Source organism: Genypterus blacodes, unplaced genomic scaffold (assembly GCF_046128005.1).
Source record: "Genypterus blacodes isolate CSIRO-AG114 ecotype Tasmania unplaced genomic scaffold, CSIRO-AGI_Gbla_v1 ptg000061l_1, whole genome shotgun sequence".
Lineage (NCBI taxonomy): Eukaryota > Metazoa > Chordata > Actinopteri > Ophidiiformes > Ophidiidae > Genypterus > Genypterus blacodes.
Window position 1 is genome coordinate 3,532,796 of NW_027466873.1, and position 16,960 is coordinate 3,549,755.

A 16,960-nucleotide genomic window follows, 5' to 3' on the forward strand; every position below is an offset into this window, starting at 1 on the left:
TAACGTATCAGGCTGTAGGTGTGACTCACATTGACAGATTCATGGCACAAAAAGCAAAACCGTTTGTGTTCCCATCAAACTCATTATCTTCACATAAGAGAAATGAAAGTGCAACATGGTGTGTATATATTTGTTTATTTTTATTTACAAAATTGGAATTTCACAATAACTTAGTGCTTGTGTTTGACTAGAGTTACTCCAAACATACTGGGCCTTATAATGAATCCCATTTATTTACTTGCATATGAATGTACATAAATTCTTATTACAGTGAGTCTGAATGTTGGAGCGAAGTGAATCCAACTAAATACATATATCTGCATGAATAATGAATGATTATCGTACCACCAGACTACGGTGTTATTATTAAAGCTAGGTCCACAAAATACAAACAAAGCAGCCCCAGAATATCATACATCACATGTGCTACAGAGCTATAAATCCACACAAAAAACAACAAGTTAAGAGTCGAAGAAATCCAAACGCAATCTTCTATGTTGTGTGTAGATGTGTGTGTATGTGTATAGAGAAGCTTTACGACATCTACACACACCTGTACTCGGTCAGAGGCGAACATGTCAGTTCACCTGGCAGTGAAATAAGGGAGATGTCAAACAAAACAGAATGGAAAAGAAACAATTAAAATGAAGCTGGATGAAATCAATAAGAGAGCTGCTGAGCTGTGGCGTGTGGGATAAAGCACTTGGTATTCATGTGAAGCTTAAGAGTGAAAACTTTGTGTGTTGGGGTAGTGGTGTTACTGCAGCTTACATAGAATAAAACTGTGCTTCAGTTTAACTCATTCAATCCATTCAAACTGCTGCCCAGTGTCGTTTTGTGTCTGGTGTCATTTCTTCTCTTTACAGATCATAAATGTATACATTTACTAAAATCCATTCTAAAGTCAATTCTACTGCCTGTGAGAAAGAGGACAACACGTGAGAGGAGGGAGGGGTGAGGGAGAGAGGAATTTGAACGTAACCTAATTAAGATCTCAATTTCACATCAACTAAACGCAAAAGTAAAACATCAAGACAAATACCTGAACTAAAACTGACCCACAGAATAAAAGCATACGGGAGTCAGTCAGCAACATTTTTATTGGGAAAAGATATATCTTAAATATGGTAATATATGTAAAGTTTAGGGGTGAATCGAATTAGTTCAAAAGTGATGAATCGGCTCGCTAAGTCTCGCAACTCAACACTGGATTCTGACAAGCCGAGCAAAGGTGAGGCAGTTTGTTTGCTCCTTGCAAGTTTTGAATTCTCTTGCTTGCGGTTTTGTGAGTAGAGCGTGGGTGAGGTGAGAGATTTTGTAATCTGCGCACCGATTGTGTAACATCTGATCGGATCAAGTTAAGTAGCAATTTGGGGATTTCTGGAGTCGTGTAGTTTCACCTGCATTTACTCTGAAACAGACAATATGACAACACAAATAAAAATGTAATGTAACAATGCCTTTGTCTTGTACATTTGAGGACATATAAACCCCTGAAGCCGTCAGGATGTTTGCTTGATCACCATTTAAGAATTAGTGAATGAACGTGTTTCTGTGTACACGTCAGCGTATGTGTTGTACAGTATGTGTGCGTGTTGGTGTGTGCGCGCAACCTTCCATCTCTGCAGCCACTCACTGGAAACAGATGCATGCTTGTGTCTATGTGAAGTCTAACAAAAAGATGTTCCACAGTCAAGTATTTTCATTGTTTGTTCCCATTCTGGACGCAATCTAGGGTTGGGATCCTCCTCAGGTCAGGGATCTGAAGAGCGAGTGATCAATCCGGAAAGAGTCTTTCACACAAATCCATGACGGCTGCTGCTGATGAAATCAGTGCACCTGAACAGTGTGTGTGTGTGACAGCATGTGGCGGTGATGACAAAGACAATAAGATTGGAGTTTAGGTGGGGGGGAGGGGCATCATGCTTTAACGCTCTGAGCACTGAGCAGGCCAGGACCTCTTAGGGACAGTAGAGTCAGATCTGCAACAGATAAACACACACACACAACATAAGCAACATGAGCAGAAAAGAAGACCTCAGCACAGCTTTGAAATACTGAAAGTAAGTACAGAGGCTTTGTCCAATACAAGACTTTGTCCGTCAGTCACTTTGGCAGGCAAGGTGCCTCCACGAGCCACAGCTGCAATCCCACCTCAGCGATTCCAACGCCTGATTCCAATTAGAGTTTGGAGACGTCGTTACCTCAGGTCACTCACATTTTAAACAGTATTCCTGTTTGGACTTGTATGCATTACAACGGCAAATGATGCATAGTCTGTATTTTTCCAGGTCTGAAGTTTGCTTCAGACCTGGAATCATCAGCTTAATGTCATAGGTTAGTAATGAGTGCATCATTTTTGAATAATGTTGCGGTCAGACTGATTCCCAGTCTGACCGCAACAGCACAAGTTGATTACATTGGCCATTATAATGACAGCAATAGGTAAAGCTTTACGGCAGCTTGTATTGCTATACATACACACACACACACACACACACACACACACACACACACACACACACACACACACACACACACACACACACACACACACACACACACACACACACACCATGACCACCCTTTCATCGCATTCAAGAAATTCCTTATCTCACTTCAATCCATTGAAATCACTCATGATCAAATTGCTCTTCTAACTGCTGTCTAAAATTATGGTGAAAGAACAAAATAGACTACAGCAACTTTAACAAACGTACTGAGAGGACAGAGGACAAAACTGCCTCGTCCTCGGAAATGAAATTTTCACAAATATCAGACAGTAAATATAATGCTTAGTTGCTGCTTTCACTGTTTTGACGGCAAGTGCTAATAAGTCTGTATCATTACTATAAGCTGTCTGTTATTGTCTATTATGGTGACTTACAGCTTTATGTAAAATGTCTAGCTTATAACAAACACACAGCATCCAAAACACCAAGTTAATGATTTACTGGAATAAGCTTGTTCAATGTCTCAAAATGTCAACCCCATAGGCACATTGAGGCTGGCTGGGGTCCCTCTGCTGCGTGGCTCTCATCACTCTGAGGAGAAACCCTCATGGAAAAGCAATTCATCCTGAAAAAAAAACATTTAAACAGCAGCAAAACAAAATCATGGCCGTAAAAATGCCAATACCCTGTCTGGCACGATGTATGTGTCTCCAGCCCAAACATCCAGGTGTTAATTAATGAAAGCGGGGCCAAGCAGTACACTTGGTTTAGCCACAGTGACAGTGGAGAGGATTCAATACACATAGATCAGTGAAAAGTGCTGATCACCAATGGTGCAACGGCACTATAGGCACAAAGGGCCGCACGTGTCTCAGAGGCTCTTCATCTTAGTTCATATCCCGACTCCACTGGGCCGGCCTGGTGCTTATGGCTCTCTGGGGACCGGAGCCAGATTACTGCTGCGATCGCTCTCACACGCCGGACTCCCTTTCTCAAAGCCCTCCACACACACACACACACACACACACACACACACACACACACACACACACACACACACACACACACACACACACACACACACACACACACACACACACACAACTATGGATGGACCGGGACACCATGTACTCATTGGCGCACACACTCTTACCATTGAGAGGGGCTCCGAGTCAATGGTCGTTTTTCTTCAGTGAGAAGAAGAAGAAAACCGGCTGGGAGAGAAATAAAAGGCAGAGTTACATGGTTTGATACAGGAAGAACGGAATAAACTAGCATGTTTTTGTTTGTTTGTATGTGTCAATGCTAATTCTCTTTAAAAACTAAAACGAAAATGTCCACCCAGACCCCCGTACCTTGTGATCTCCCATACAGACGTTAGGACCCATTGTGTTGTACATCACGCTCTTCTCGCCGTCGTCGCTCTGAAAAGAAAAACACACAGAGCTGCAACGTCTGCATATTGTGACACTCAAAATGAAGGAGGATGAAGAAGATGACAGCGGGCAATAAGGACTGACTCTGAAGATGAGCTCCTGTGCCGTGTGCGACATGAGGATACGGTCGCACCAGGAGGGACAGCGAGTGTTCATGTACTGGGTTGGTTTAGTGTAGTCTTCGCTGTAAGGGTAGCTGACGGACGGAGAGAGAGAGAGATAGAGAGACATTTGAACACAGTGTGCATGTTAAGGACAATAGAATGGTTTGGTTCTCAGCTGGAGTTCTTACCTGGGTGGAAACAGGATGTCCTCTTCCCCAATAACGTCTTGAAAAGCTGTGACTTCCTTGTCATATTTCAGAAGCTGAGAAACAGAAGACATTATTGCATTATTGACTGTTTAAGATGTTCATAAAATCAGCTCTTACCCCATCAACATGGGTGGAAAACCCCTTATCACAGTATTGTTTACCTGGGTCCTATTCTAAATTAATTCCCTGTCATGTCATTCATTGTTTATTTCCGCTGATAAGCTCTAATCTAAAAATCCCTGAGGAAATGTTAAGATTGTTGCTAAGCAGGCTGGTTGTGTTGTTGATCAATGTCACAGCAAAGACTTTCAGTGTGTGAGAGGTGAAATGGTGTCCTCACCGCGCTGCCGTTGTCCTCCCTGAAGGCCGCCTGGTGCAGGTAAGTAAACAGCTTCTCCTCGATGTGCAGCAGAACCTGCGGGTGAAAGGACAGCAGACACTGTGAAGGAGGCTCAGCGAGCGACAGAGCTGGAGGATTCTGTCCTCACCGCCGCTCCTAATCACCTTGTGATCGTTGTCTTTCTCCTCGCAGATGATTTTCTTCACCTCGTTGCTGCTGTCCTTCTTCACCGTCTGCACGTCTGCTGAGTTGGATAGGTGCTGCTCACACACACACGCACAAAGCGGGAAATAAATACCCAAAGTATTCATCCTGATCACTTGAAATTGAATAACGCAGGTGGTGCCTCACCTGCACCAGACTGAGTGTGTCCAGTCGGAAGTTGAAATCTCCAAACAGGAAGAAGGGCAGGGGAGAGTAGCGGCTGTCGGATATCCTGGAGGGAAAAGCACTGCTATTACACAGATCACACACACACACACACACACATATGACTGGCTGACAAGCAGTATCAGGGGTTTTGACCAAAACAAATAAATAAATAGATCGGAAAACAGGGTGGAAATATCAGTGTCTCCTCCCAAACGAGTCAAAAATGTAAGGAAGATATTTTGAAAATTGATTAACCTTGGAATCCGAGCTATTTGTCTGTAGCATAACGGATTAATTGTGACAGCCCGAATGCTCAAACAGAATTAACAGGATTCTGTGGTTTGCTGAGTAGATGATGATGTAATGAGGGGAGTCCGTTTGTCGAGGAAATGCATAAGGAATCAATCGATTTAATTTCACATCATTAAGGTTTGTCACTGAGTAAGCATATCTTCATTTATGTCAATTTCAGTCACATAGTACTTGAAAAAAATCTATTTACTGCCCTAAACTGAGTGTAACCAAAGTTTGAACGTAAAACTGATAGATACCTGAAGAAAGATAAAAGACTAACAATCTGTAATATCTCATAGTCATCACACGTATTAGATATTCCAATATGGTAGCGATCAATAAGAAAAGGATGAGGCAGGATGGTGCTGGTGTGTTTGCTGCACCTGTTGATGACGTAGCGCAGGGCGTGTTTGCGATTGGCCGAGTAAATGGATGGACTGGCGTTGCAGGCAATGAGGTTGGAGGCATCATGGAACAGGTGGACATTGACCAGATCCAGACCTCTGTGAACACACACACACACACACACACACACACACACACACACACACACAATCATACAAATCAAGGTGCTGTGTGGCAGATGCACAGTAAAACAGGAAGCTTTCTGATAATACTTAAGCCTCACATCTGATACGTTTGTGTGCGTGTGTGTGCCAACATGGGCGTCACTTATGAAGCGCTTACTTATCAGTGACTGCACTTAATGTGTTGATGTTGAGTCCACAAACACGCATTTGTCTTCTGTGCCGAGAGCTCACTGCTTTTCTCCAGCTGTCAGGGCAAAACAATTAATGTGCATCCAACACACGCGCCCAGCCGTGTTGACTCTCAGTGTGATCTAGTGGCGCACAGATTCTGAGGCTCCTTTTGTTTAACACCCGCAGGGAACAGCGCAGGAGAGCAAATGGCGGCTGTTTGCTAACTTTGGCACAGAACAATCTACTGAAAGAAACTAATTTGCAATTATTTAATGGGTTTCAGATGTTTGGAGCGCTTCATCTTGCACAAGACTGCAACCTTCTCCTTCCGCTCTGTGCCGCCACACAGCATTGTTGGTATTGTTCAACATTTGGCGTTTCTACCCATTTTTCCAGATGTAATCCTTCAATTTAAACTAATTGCCCACACTGAGGATGTTGTAGTTCCTTCCCGGAGATAGCAGCACACGTTTCAGTAAACTAGGTCAATGTTCTAGTAATAGAAAGTGAAAGAGAAAAAGACCTACAATGTGTTTGTGCAGATGGGTCAACTTAACTTTTCACCCAGCTTCAAAACATTCCAAATACACACCAGAGAAATCTTTGTTTTCGTAAGAGAAAAACCTTAATTGATGAAAAGGAAACAACCATATTAATCAGGTGTGGAAATAATTAAATATCTAAGCTGACTGACTTGGGGAAATTTGTGTTAAAAAGCTCTGGAGAACGATACAGAAGAACAAATCGTGACAGAGTTCATCTCTGCAGCAGCAGTGAGTGATCGTTTGCGGACGTGTGGAGAAGTCCAACGACCCTCCGGTGGCTTCAGAGGTGGGAACCGCAAGGAAGGAAAACAGTTTGTCCTTTGTTTATTGACAGAATATCTACTGATCATTTCTTAGGGAATTTTCAGAGAATTTCAATAGCTTTATTATTGCATCCTTAAGGAATAAACACACAGACATCCACATTTGTTAGGGAGCGATCAGTCTGACCACAAGCCCGCCCTCGCTTTCATCTCTAATTGTTTCTTATCACGACAATTCCTATTCCTCGGAACCCAACTCTGCCTGCTCTAAATGACGGGTGGTGCACAGTACGTACTGGTTGTGTATAATCCAGCGGGTCCTCATGAAGCCCTTCCTGGACCACTTGAACTGCAACACAGATGAGAGATGATAAGACAGCAGTGAGCCAAACTGATTATTGATTCTTTCACATAATTTGTCTCATCTGCCTGTCAGAAAAGGCAGACAAGCCTTTCGACCCCAGTAGACTCATTTGTCCTTACATCTCCCTTTGGTCCACCCGTAACCCCCACCCCACCTAAACACACACACACACAAACACACACAGTAGCAAGTATACACTCACAGAAATAAGGGTTACAGAAGAAAGAGAGTTACATAGAAAGAAAAGGAGCGTTGATATTAAGAACCCTCTTTTAACCTTTGGGAGATCAAAAGACAACCAACCTCCATCATTAGATTTAGAAAATGTTATATATTGGATTTCGGATCACAAGGTATTTAATATTAATACTCAATAGATCCAAAGTAATAGCTATGCAGTATTAATGGAAATTATCTGCAAGCTTCAATGTTTCCTGCAGATCAGCCGCATGGTTTCTCCCTCTGGCGCCGCCATCGTCATTAAAGCCAATGAACAGTGAGTAACAAATGGGCGGCGCCAGATGAGGTTGTTGTGTGAAAGCTCCATTTTCACAGCACGCATTAAAAAGTATTGCACATAACAAGTCCTCTTTGGCACTGGAGGGCGCCTGGACAAGCAAAAGACGAGAAGGCTTCCACAGTGAAGTCATTTTTCTCTCGCAGTGTCAGGTGTATACATTCTTGCCCACATACTCACATCAGGCCAGAAATTCTTTGGGAACTTTTCCTTCTCCACCGTGGTAACCCTGTCCATAGAGCCCACGTACTTGTTCTGGCCGGAAACTGGTTTAAAATCCTTAGCTGTGAGGGCCAGAGAGGGAGAGAGAGAGGGGGCGGGGGGAGGGGTGTGACGTGTAAAAGAGTGAGAAAACATGCAAACAGTAATCAATAAACTGGTGTTAACCTCATCAGAGGGGCATACGTGATGAGAGGATCTATAAGCAAGCCATTAGAGTGTGTTTGGCAAGCAACAATCGGTTTGAGCCACACAGCGAGTGGCAGCTCCAGGATGTTTATGGCTCTTCCATAAGCTTTTCTGAGGAGCTTTTTCATGCCTAACGTGACTGGACTATGCAGCCAGGAAAATAAGAGCAGCTGCACTTTAAATTCAGGTCCTTTGCAAATATCTGGAGGACAGGAGGGCTGGCTATCAAAGCGCCATTATACACACAGAAATGTCCCGCACATCTCTGATATGAAAACGTGAAAAAAGAAAAAAAGTGACAAGGATCTTGCCAATCACATGAAAAGTAAGGAACCGTTAAGCAAACGATGCCGGATGGAAGGAGAAGGATGAGCTTTAGATTAGTTTAGCTGAGGCAAATCAAATTCGAGAGTTAATTTGCAAGAACATATTTTAATATTATCTTATTACATGCCAATCAAACCTAATGTTACTTGTGTTACATTTTGTAATAAATTTTTACAGCATCAGTTTGGTTACTGATGATGTAAAAACAAGTTAGAAAAAACAAAAACAAGAACTGGACTATCATTTTATATGTTTTTGCAAATGAGCTCTTTAGAATAATCTATGAGTCACATGAGGAGGATCTGGATCAGTGTTACCATTAAAGTCATATTGGGAGATGTTTTTCAGTGTCTTGTGGATGAAGTACATGCTCCCCAAAGCCTGCAGAGAGAGAAACACAAGAAACAAACAATGACTTACATAGTGTTACTTCCACTTTAACACATCTCAAAATTTCAGTGAATGGGAGTAAAAAAAAGTGGAATTCAATAAATTCAATTTCATGCTGTCGATCCAAACATAAGCACAAAACATCATCCAAAGCAAACATCAATTCAAAATGTTTGTCAGGTCACAATTCAATCTATTTCTAAATCTATATCTATTATAAATTGAGGAGTGTGTCAGACTTTACTTTATTGTAAGTAGAGTAACATTTGAAACTTGAATGAATGAATCTATGGAGGTTTGACGGAGTCGACACAACACAAAGCCACGGCACTCTGAAGCAAATACATAACGGGTTGCTGAATGGTGAAGCGTCTGCAGAATGATTCAGTGTCCTGCAGTGCATCGTTACACTGCAAAGACACGTATGAAACTTTAAAGAATAGGGACGTGCAAAATATACACATAAGTGCAGACACACACTGGCGGCCACTCACACACACTTTAGCACCAAATCATCCCTGACATGGGCTGACAATTTTTAATGTACTAACTGCCTGCTCCACTGATCTGATTAATCATGCCCTGTGAGATCAATAAAGACAGAAAATTAAAACAATTTAAAAGGTATTAAGCAGTGGGGCTGCTGTCTGCCAACGCTGCCGCCGTGACTGGGGGCCGAAGAAAAATAAGCCAACACTCAGAGGGTTTGGGGCGTGACGGACCGCTGTGTGCCCCCTCCCCGCCCCCCAACACACACACACATCCAGCAGGAGCATGAGAGATCTGTCCCTGAAGAGACCATTTATCTTGAGTGCCAAAGTCCTCCTCATTTAATAAAATGGAAGTGTCTCCGTTGGCCGGCCTCAGTGACCGGCAATTAGTGGACAACTTGTCCAAAGTAAAGCAGTGAGGTTAGAGCGCGGCCACGAAGTTAGGAGAGCTGGTCGGAAAGGATCTTTGACAAACTGGAGGCTAATACTAGAATGTTTCTGCTGCATAAACAAAGTTACTTTAGTTCAGAAATGATGGTTGATTACATTGCGATAAGTAGCTCGGGAATTTTTTCTTTTTATCAAATTCAGACTTGGCTCATGCTGGATAAATAACAATGTTAGGTTTAAACCATACAGGAAAGCACACACACACATAAACACACACCCACACAAGCTCCCTCCACATACTCTGCCAAACACCGATCTTCATCAATCAGGTTTGTGCACAGTTTAATAAAAAAATATTGACTTACAAGTGATTTTTTATCAAAACACCATTTGTACTGGGAATGCATGCGAGTCTGCCCCCCCTCTGCTCCTGCAGCCCCTCTGAAAGGAGAAACCCCCCCCCCCCCCCCTCCAACCTCCCACCCACCCCCCCCCCAAACTCTCTCTTGGCCACATAACTGATGATCCACAGCCAAGAGGAAACAAATTGAAAATCAATGCAGGTGGCACCGACGAAATGAGAATGAGGCAAGGGGGGGCCGCGACCCGCTCAGGGGTGAGAACTGCAGGGTGCGAACACTCGAGCACAGGGGAAACTTAGTCCCAGCTGTCCTCCGCCCGCCTCACACTTTATTTATCGTGCACAAATGGGACTGGGATCAATAGTTTTAATCTAGAGTTAAATGTATTGACTTTGCCCTGTCTCCCCCACACCTGGCCATTGACTTTCCCCTTTACTTCACACACACACACACCTCAATCTACACATGCAGCACATTCACCCCAGCTGTCAGAGGCCCTGTGTGGGGGGTATCACCTGGGAGGAGTTAGGGTTAATAGTTTTAGAAAAGCTCGGCCACTTTCTTCACGTGGGAGGACAGAATTTTAGAAAGAGCAACTATTTCCTCTACTTGATACAAAATAGCGTCTGGAGTCTAGCTCTTTGGACTGTTTTTGCCGTATGAGGTCATAGGGAAAAAGCAGCCTGGGGTCAAGAGATGGCTTCGGTGACAGGCGTGGAGATTGAGGCTGAGCCCATGAGCCTGGCTGCCTCCTGTAATGGCACTTTCGGCAGCATGACGAGCAACAGAGTTAAGCCGTGAAGACAGACTGGCGGGATTAAAGGATGGATGATGATATGAGACGCGTTCAGGGCCGGGAGTAACTTTACAAACCTCCCTTTAAGCGCCTCACGACTGTCCGGCCCACATTAGGTACCTATCACGGCATTACAGCACTTTGTTTCATATTTTATCTTCGAGATCAATGTCACTTGCATACGGCAGCGGCTTTTCTCAGAACTCGCACGTGTTTGATATTGAGCAGCGAGCGCCGTCGGATAAAGGCCAACCACAGGAAACGTGAAATGAAGAGAGAAAATCTCACGATTATTCTGATCTCACGCCTAGAGCTTATACTTTCCATTTTCCACTTCACATCAGATCAACCAGGAGCCATAAAATGGAAAGTGTTCAATTTTGACTCCTCAAAGAAGTCATTTTACTTGTTTTTATATTTTATAAGTGCCTTAGATTTGACCGTCAGATTATTGCTTATATTTTTTAAATTTCACAAAGCTTTATAGCGGCAACATATTTTGTCATTGTGCATCCAAAGTGTGCAAAACATTACCATAAATTATGATTGTGTGCAAATTTTGACTGAACACAATTTAGCCGACAAATTTCGAGTGGAAAATTGCTTTCAAATTAAAAAGTAGTAGGGTTATCCAATACTTTGTAATCATAAACTACATTTATTATACATCCCTGTATCTTCAGTGTATTGTTCGAGCTGTGAGAGCTTCAGTACAAGCGACACACTCCTTCAACAACCGAGCACTATCGTGGAGGAGCGCCCCATCTAGTGGACGAGGAGGTGAACTGCGCTGACTGAGGCCAGACGTTCTCACCGTGAAGCTCTCCTCTGCTTGGAACTGGTTGTCCACGTAGATGCAGGTTCTGTCGTACTCTTTCATTTCCTCACTGGATTCAACACACCTGGGAACAAGAGGAACAATATTAAGCAGCAGAGCATAAATATTTATTTATCTGAATTATAAAAGGTAGGACTTTATTGTTTGTGAAAAAGCTGAATTGACTGGACAAGTGGACTGTGATAGACCACATAAACCTACTGGAAGAATCTTTCTGCATGGCCCATGTTGACCATGTAATCCTTCCCTCCCACCTCCTGGAAATGGAGGGCGATGAACCGCGGCTTGTGGTTGTGGACGGTCTGTTAGGAAGCACAGGAATCTGCTGTCACTGCACTGTACAGATCTTACATTACAGTCAATTGAGCAAAGTGAGGAAAGAAGTTTGCTGTCCTTTGGGGGTCACATGGGGGGGTATTGATTTTCCGTGCTGAAGCTTATGTGTGTGTGTTGCTTGAACTGCACTGTATGGAAGCACAGAGCTGCTGTGTGTGTGTGTGTGTGTGTGTGTTACCGACAGGTCTCCAGTGTCATGACAACATTGTGAGTGTCTGATACGGCACTGTGCAAAAATATTCAGCACCCTGGATTATCTCAGTGATCTTCATCTTCACAGATTAGGGGAGGTCGTGAACCCAGAAGTCCAGCCTATTGGTCTGCCATGTGGCATCCAACCCTGACGATCAAACCTGTCACGTCGACTCAGGGGGGCCCTCAAAGCTCCCAGGATCCTGTAGCACTACACCAACACCACCCAGGGATACCAAATACCAGGGCTCCAGGGTTGTATTATTTACTATTTCCTGTATCATTACATCTCTCCTCTGTCTCTTTGTGGTTTGTTTTGTTTTCCACCCACGTCTCCTGATACACACCAGGCTGCCTGGTGAGAGGGAATCTCACACTTCCTCCCTTTTTTCCCTTATACTGTATATTAAGGGTTTTTAAGGCATTTTTCCTTCTCTCAGAGCTCTGGGTTGGGTCAGAAACCACTGGTGTGTGAGCCTGTAAAGCCCTTTGATAGTTTGTATGCGATAGTGGGCTACACAAATAAACCTGACTTGATTAGTGGATAGCACTGTCACCTCAGTGGAACAAGGTCCTGGTTGGAGTCCAGCAGGAGTCTTTCTAAATAGAGGTTGCATGTTGTTACTGTTTGCTCCCACAGTCCACAGACACACAGGCTAAGTGAATCGCAAACTAATAACTTGACCGTAGCTGCAAGCGTGAGTGAGTTGAGCCTGTGCTGGATAAGTGGATGGAATTCATGTTTATGTTCTGCGTCAGTGTGCCAAAAATACAAGAGCAAATTTGGTCCTTTGCACTGTTACTGATGTTTCCAAATTGCATGTTACTATTTTTGGAGGCACATTTTACACGTGTGACAGACTTTGGCGTAGTGCTACATTTTTGCCGTCCTCTTTTTCTGTCTACAGCTCATTCTGTTATATGTAGTTCCCGTGCTCAGCTCTATGTGGCTTGGAACGTACCAGTCAGATCTCAAACATGACATTGGCAGTATAAGAGAGGAAATCTCACACGGCCTCTGTGGATTCACACTATTAATTCACAGCTTTACACATCTCAATGCGGTACAACAAGCCAGCAGCTATAAAAAGTCTGGTTGTTATTAGATAACAAGATCGTTTTTGATAAGAAGCAGGAGGCTGAAACTCACCGTGTATAATTCTCGTAACCACTCGCATTGAATCTCGCCCACCTACAAAAGGGACAAAGACAAAGAAACGAGGATGAATTTACAAATATTAAAGTAAAATCCTGCAACTTTCCATGTTTAGAGATATTATTGCTGAGGAAGATGAACTCGAAAAAGGTTACAAACAAAAATAACCTGATTGATGAAGACAAACAACACGTGTTTTACCACATTTAATCTTAGAGATGGGGTAAAAGAATGATTTATTTGTTTTCCTTTAATATCTAAGGACACATTACCCAACTGATAACTCCTTAAGCAAGCAATATACATGTTTTAGAAATATCCTCCTGTTTGTGTGTGTGTCCTCACAGTGGTGTAGCTGCACCTATCCTAACCCAGCCAACCTCCATTCATCCTCCCCCTAAAAGGTGTGTTTAATAATGCATGGCAGGTTCAGAGCCCAACTGTTAAATATGTATGAGGAAAACAGAGAAACCTTTCATGAAACAATCTGTCACTCGGGTATCACTGATGTCACTCAGAATGGGGATGTAATTAAAGCTGCTGCTGCTTTCTAAGGAAAAATATGCCTCCTGCCTAAATCATGAATCATAGCTGAGAGAGAAATGCAAAAACAATGAGCGATACCTATATATGGTATAATGTGTTTTCTGATTCTGTGTCCGGGCAAAATCCCTTGAGAGCCAAATGCAAACAGTCTGATGTCACAAATTCATTTTCTCCAATGTGGAACCTTAAACCAAAACTTTTTCATCAGCCTGCAAACTGACAAGGTGTTTTCCAGACAACGGGTGTGACAACTATTTCCCCTGGCATTCCCCAGGTAAAGTTAACTACTTGAACTCAAAAACTGGCTTCTCTGGCTTTTAATAGCACAGACACTGTCAAGAATGCTCCCTTCAGCTTATCTGAGGCATTTGAACGCATCATATCCTCCACACCTGCAGACTCCAGTGCCTCTCTGTGTGTGATCGGGCATCGATGTGCGACCTCTCCTGGGACAGGGGATTCGTACAGTTTTTGGCTTTGCATAGTGTATTTGCATGGCAGCGTGACAATGGAGAGGCATCTGCAGCTTAGCCACAGTGACCTTAAGGCCTCAAAACATACGCAAGTTTCCATCGCCTCTGTCTAGTTTAGAGTTAATGTCGAGTTGCATGGATAAGTCCGAAAAGAAAACTCAAAATTATGGAGGTATGTTTGTTTTCGTGGAATGGACTTCTTTGTGTGGCACAAGCATCAAGCGACAAGACCAGACACGCTTTAGCAACAGAGGGTATAAAGTGAGTCACAACAGCTCGTCGGCCTTCGAGGGAAGCAAAGAAAAGCGCTGATTGAGTTAAAGCTTTGTTGTTCTGCGCCGCCTAATAAATTCTTCCGAAAATTGGCTGAAATCAGTTTCATTGCCGATGATGAATCCTGCAACAACAGCCTTGATGATCATCAGTGCTATAACAGAATTTGATATAGATGCAGCTTGAATAGAGGGAAATGGCCCTATTAGTGTAACAGCTAGCTCTATATCCTTTCATTCCTCTTTCAACGGTAATTACACTATTAAAACACAAAGCTGCGCCACATGATTGAAATGTTTGTGCACAATTTTTGCAGTTTACTGATTTAACACAGGCTCTACTTCAGGAACTATGGAGAGTGTCTCCAGGTTTCTGCTATGGTGGAAGCACTTTACATGAGCTGCAAGGCGATTTATCCTGAGATGTGCTTAAGGTCTTGCCCTTATCCCGGAGCCTGGCTGAATGTTTACAAGTGTTTGTTTATAGAGAATAGAGGGGGGGAGGGAGGAGGGGGGCAGTCGAGTAGAAAAGCTGGAGGCTCGCGGGGAAGATATCCATCTGTTTACATATACAGTACGTTCCACAATAGGATCTAACGTGTTTTCACTGGAGCCACATATGGCAACCGGAAACATGGTCCTGAGCCAAATTTCCATGACTCTAAGAGTTCTCCTCCCCCCGCACAACTAGTACTGTTATATACACGCAGCAGCTTGTAATGGTTACATTAAAGGCAAAAGTTGTGTGTTCCCTAATAAAATACTTGGAAAAGTGTTAGAAAAACAACAAAATTCCTGTGCACACGATGTTGGATGTCTGCACTTTTCCAGCCTACTGTAAAAGTCTCACTTGCAACACATCTGAGGGTTTCCTATGATTTCTCTTAGGCTTGTTGTCTTGTTGGGGAGGTGATGTGTAGGTAGATGCTTTGGTTTGGTCGGAGGTGGTACTTTAAATTGACTCATCACAGAAATGTTGTAGGTATATCACAGAAGCTGTAGGGTTAGATAAGGATACTGTAAAGAGATAAGTAAGGCGGACTCTCCCTGTAGGTTAGTAAGAGGACGCAGACGGCTGCCACGCAATGTAAAGCTGAAGGGGAAAACACAAATTTAAAGCAAATTCTACTGTCCTACATAAATCGTTTCCATGGCTAACATTAGGTCTGGCCTCCTCCCTGGATGTCACTCAAGACTGTAGGGTGGCTTTACTCTGGGTGGGGGCAGGAGGTCAAGAGGTGAGACGCTTGTGTATCCCACCAGACAAATGTTTCATGAGCTTTGTGTCCCCTGAGAACATGACACTGAAATCTCACCTGGAACAGATTAGTGCCAAAGTAACACAACAGGTGTTCAGATAGCCAAATCTATAATCCTACTGTAAACATTAAATCACAGGATTGCAACCTTTCATCACACACAAATCCGCTGACATTGATTTGCAATGCGATCTACATTATGAACGTTTTATGATGCTGGTACAGGTAGATGCAGAACTTAATAACCACAGTAAACAGACTTGTGGCAGCTGTGTGTGTGTGTGAGAGGGGGGTGGAGGGGCAGGGGGCAAACTCTTCAAATATACATGAATCTACCTGCTTAGAAAATTACCGATTGAAACTTTAACACACTTGACATCTTCACCCGGCCTCAACAGAGAAGTACACGCGTTAAGTTTAACTCTCACCTGCTCTGCGTCTTACTTACATTGTCAAAGAGTGAGCCGACATTTGCAGTTATGAGCAGCACATCAGTGTATGTTTCCATGATAACGATCCACCTTCAGAAAACAGTCTGAGGAAACTCCGGGAGCGCCGCCAAATGACGCGCGTAAAGGCCTAACAGGCGGCTCTCCAAAGGGGCTTACGGGGGCTTAAGGTGAGCGCCTAAACCTCCACGGAACACTTCAACATCTCCAGCGTCGATATTTTTCACCGTTTCCCGTCTAAGTTGAGCGCGTTTGCCGATGGCGGGGCCGTCGTCTCAAAGCGTGATGATCATGAGCAGGATCGGCGCTCACATCCATCGTCCACCCGAGGAGCAGCTCTCGGAACACACGCGTGGATCTACCGACGCTCCTCCCGGTTAATTGGACTAAGTCTAAGGGGGGTCTTAGTGGAGTTAAACCGGCCCGAGACGGCGCATCTGCTGCCCTGACAAGCGCACAGCAGAGCGGGTGGTGTGTTATGAACTCTGGAGCTCCGCCCAAAGGCTGCCAGCAGTCAATTACTCCGCTTCCTTGTTAAGTTTGATCAGTTCAGTGCGGTGAAAACAGCAAATTACAACCTCACTGCAAGAGAATCCGACAACATATACACCCCATATGTGTGTGCGTGTGCGTGTGTGTCACCGCTATTGCAGCCTTATGCACTGTAAATGTATTTA

At 43.6% G+C, this 16,960-nt stretch overlaps 1 protein-coding gene across 1 annotated transcript; it reads right to left on the reverse strand.

Annotated features, from left to right (window-relative positions):
• Positions 1-119: 119 nt before the first annotated feature.
• Positions 120-16,773, reverse strand: inpp5l (inositol polyphosphate-5-phosphatase L). The gene is made up of 16 exons (XM_076154255.1): positions 16,283-16,773; positions 13,279-13,320; positions 11,802-11,902; positions 11,577-11,664; positions 8,651-8,714; positions 7,779-7,882; positions 7,014-7,066; positions 5,592-5,711; positions 4,894-4,978; positions 4,707-4,802; positions 4,543-4,617; positions 4,182-4,255; positions 3,974-4,085; positions 3,809-3,877; positions 3,607-3,667; positions 120-1,982 (listed from the first exon to the last, which is right to left on the reverse strand). The coding sequence occupies exons 1-15, from the start codon at positions 16,340-16,342 to the stop codon at positions 3,626-3,628; spliced, it is 1,185 nt and encodes a 394-aa protein (XP_076010370.1). The 5' UTR covers positions 16,343-16,773; the 3' UTR covers positions 120-1,982; positions 3,607-3,625.
• Between the last annotated feature and the right edge of the window lie 187 nt (positions 16,774-16,960).

Coding starts and splice junctions, on each gene's coding strand:
- inpp5l (XM_076154255.1), bottom strand. CDS start 16,342: ATGGAAACATACACTGATGTGCTGCTCATAACTGCAAATGTCGGCTCA. Junction 4,618..4,706: donor AGAAAGACAACGATCACAAG/GTGATTAGGAGC, acceptor TTTCACCCGCAG/GTTCTGCTGCACATCGAGGA. Junction 4,256..4,542: donor GGGAGGACAACGGCAGCGCG/GTGAGGACACCA, acceptor TCTGTTTCTCAG/CTTCTGAAATATGACAAGGA.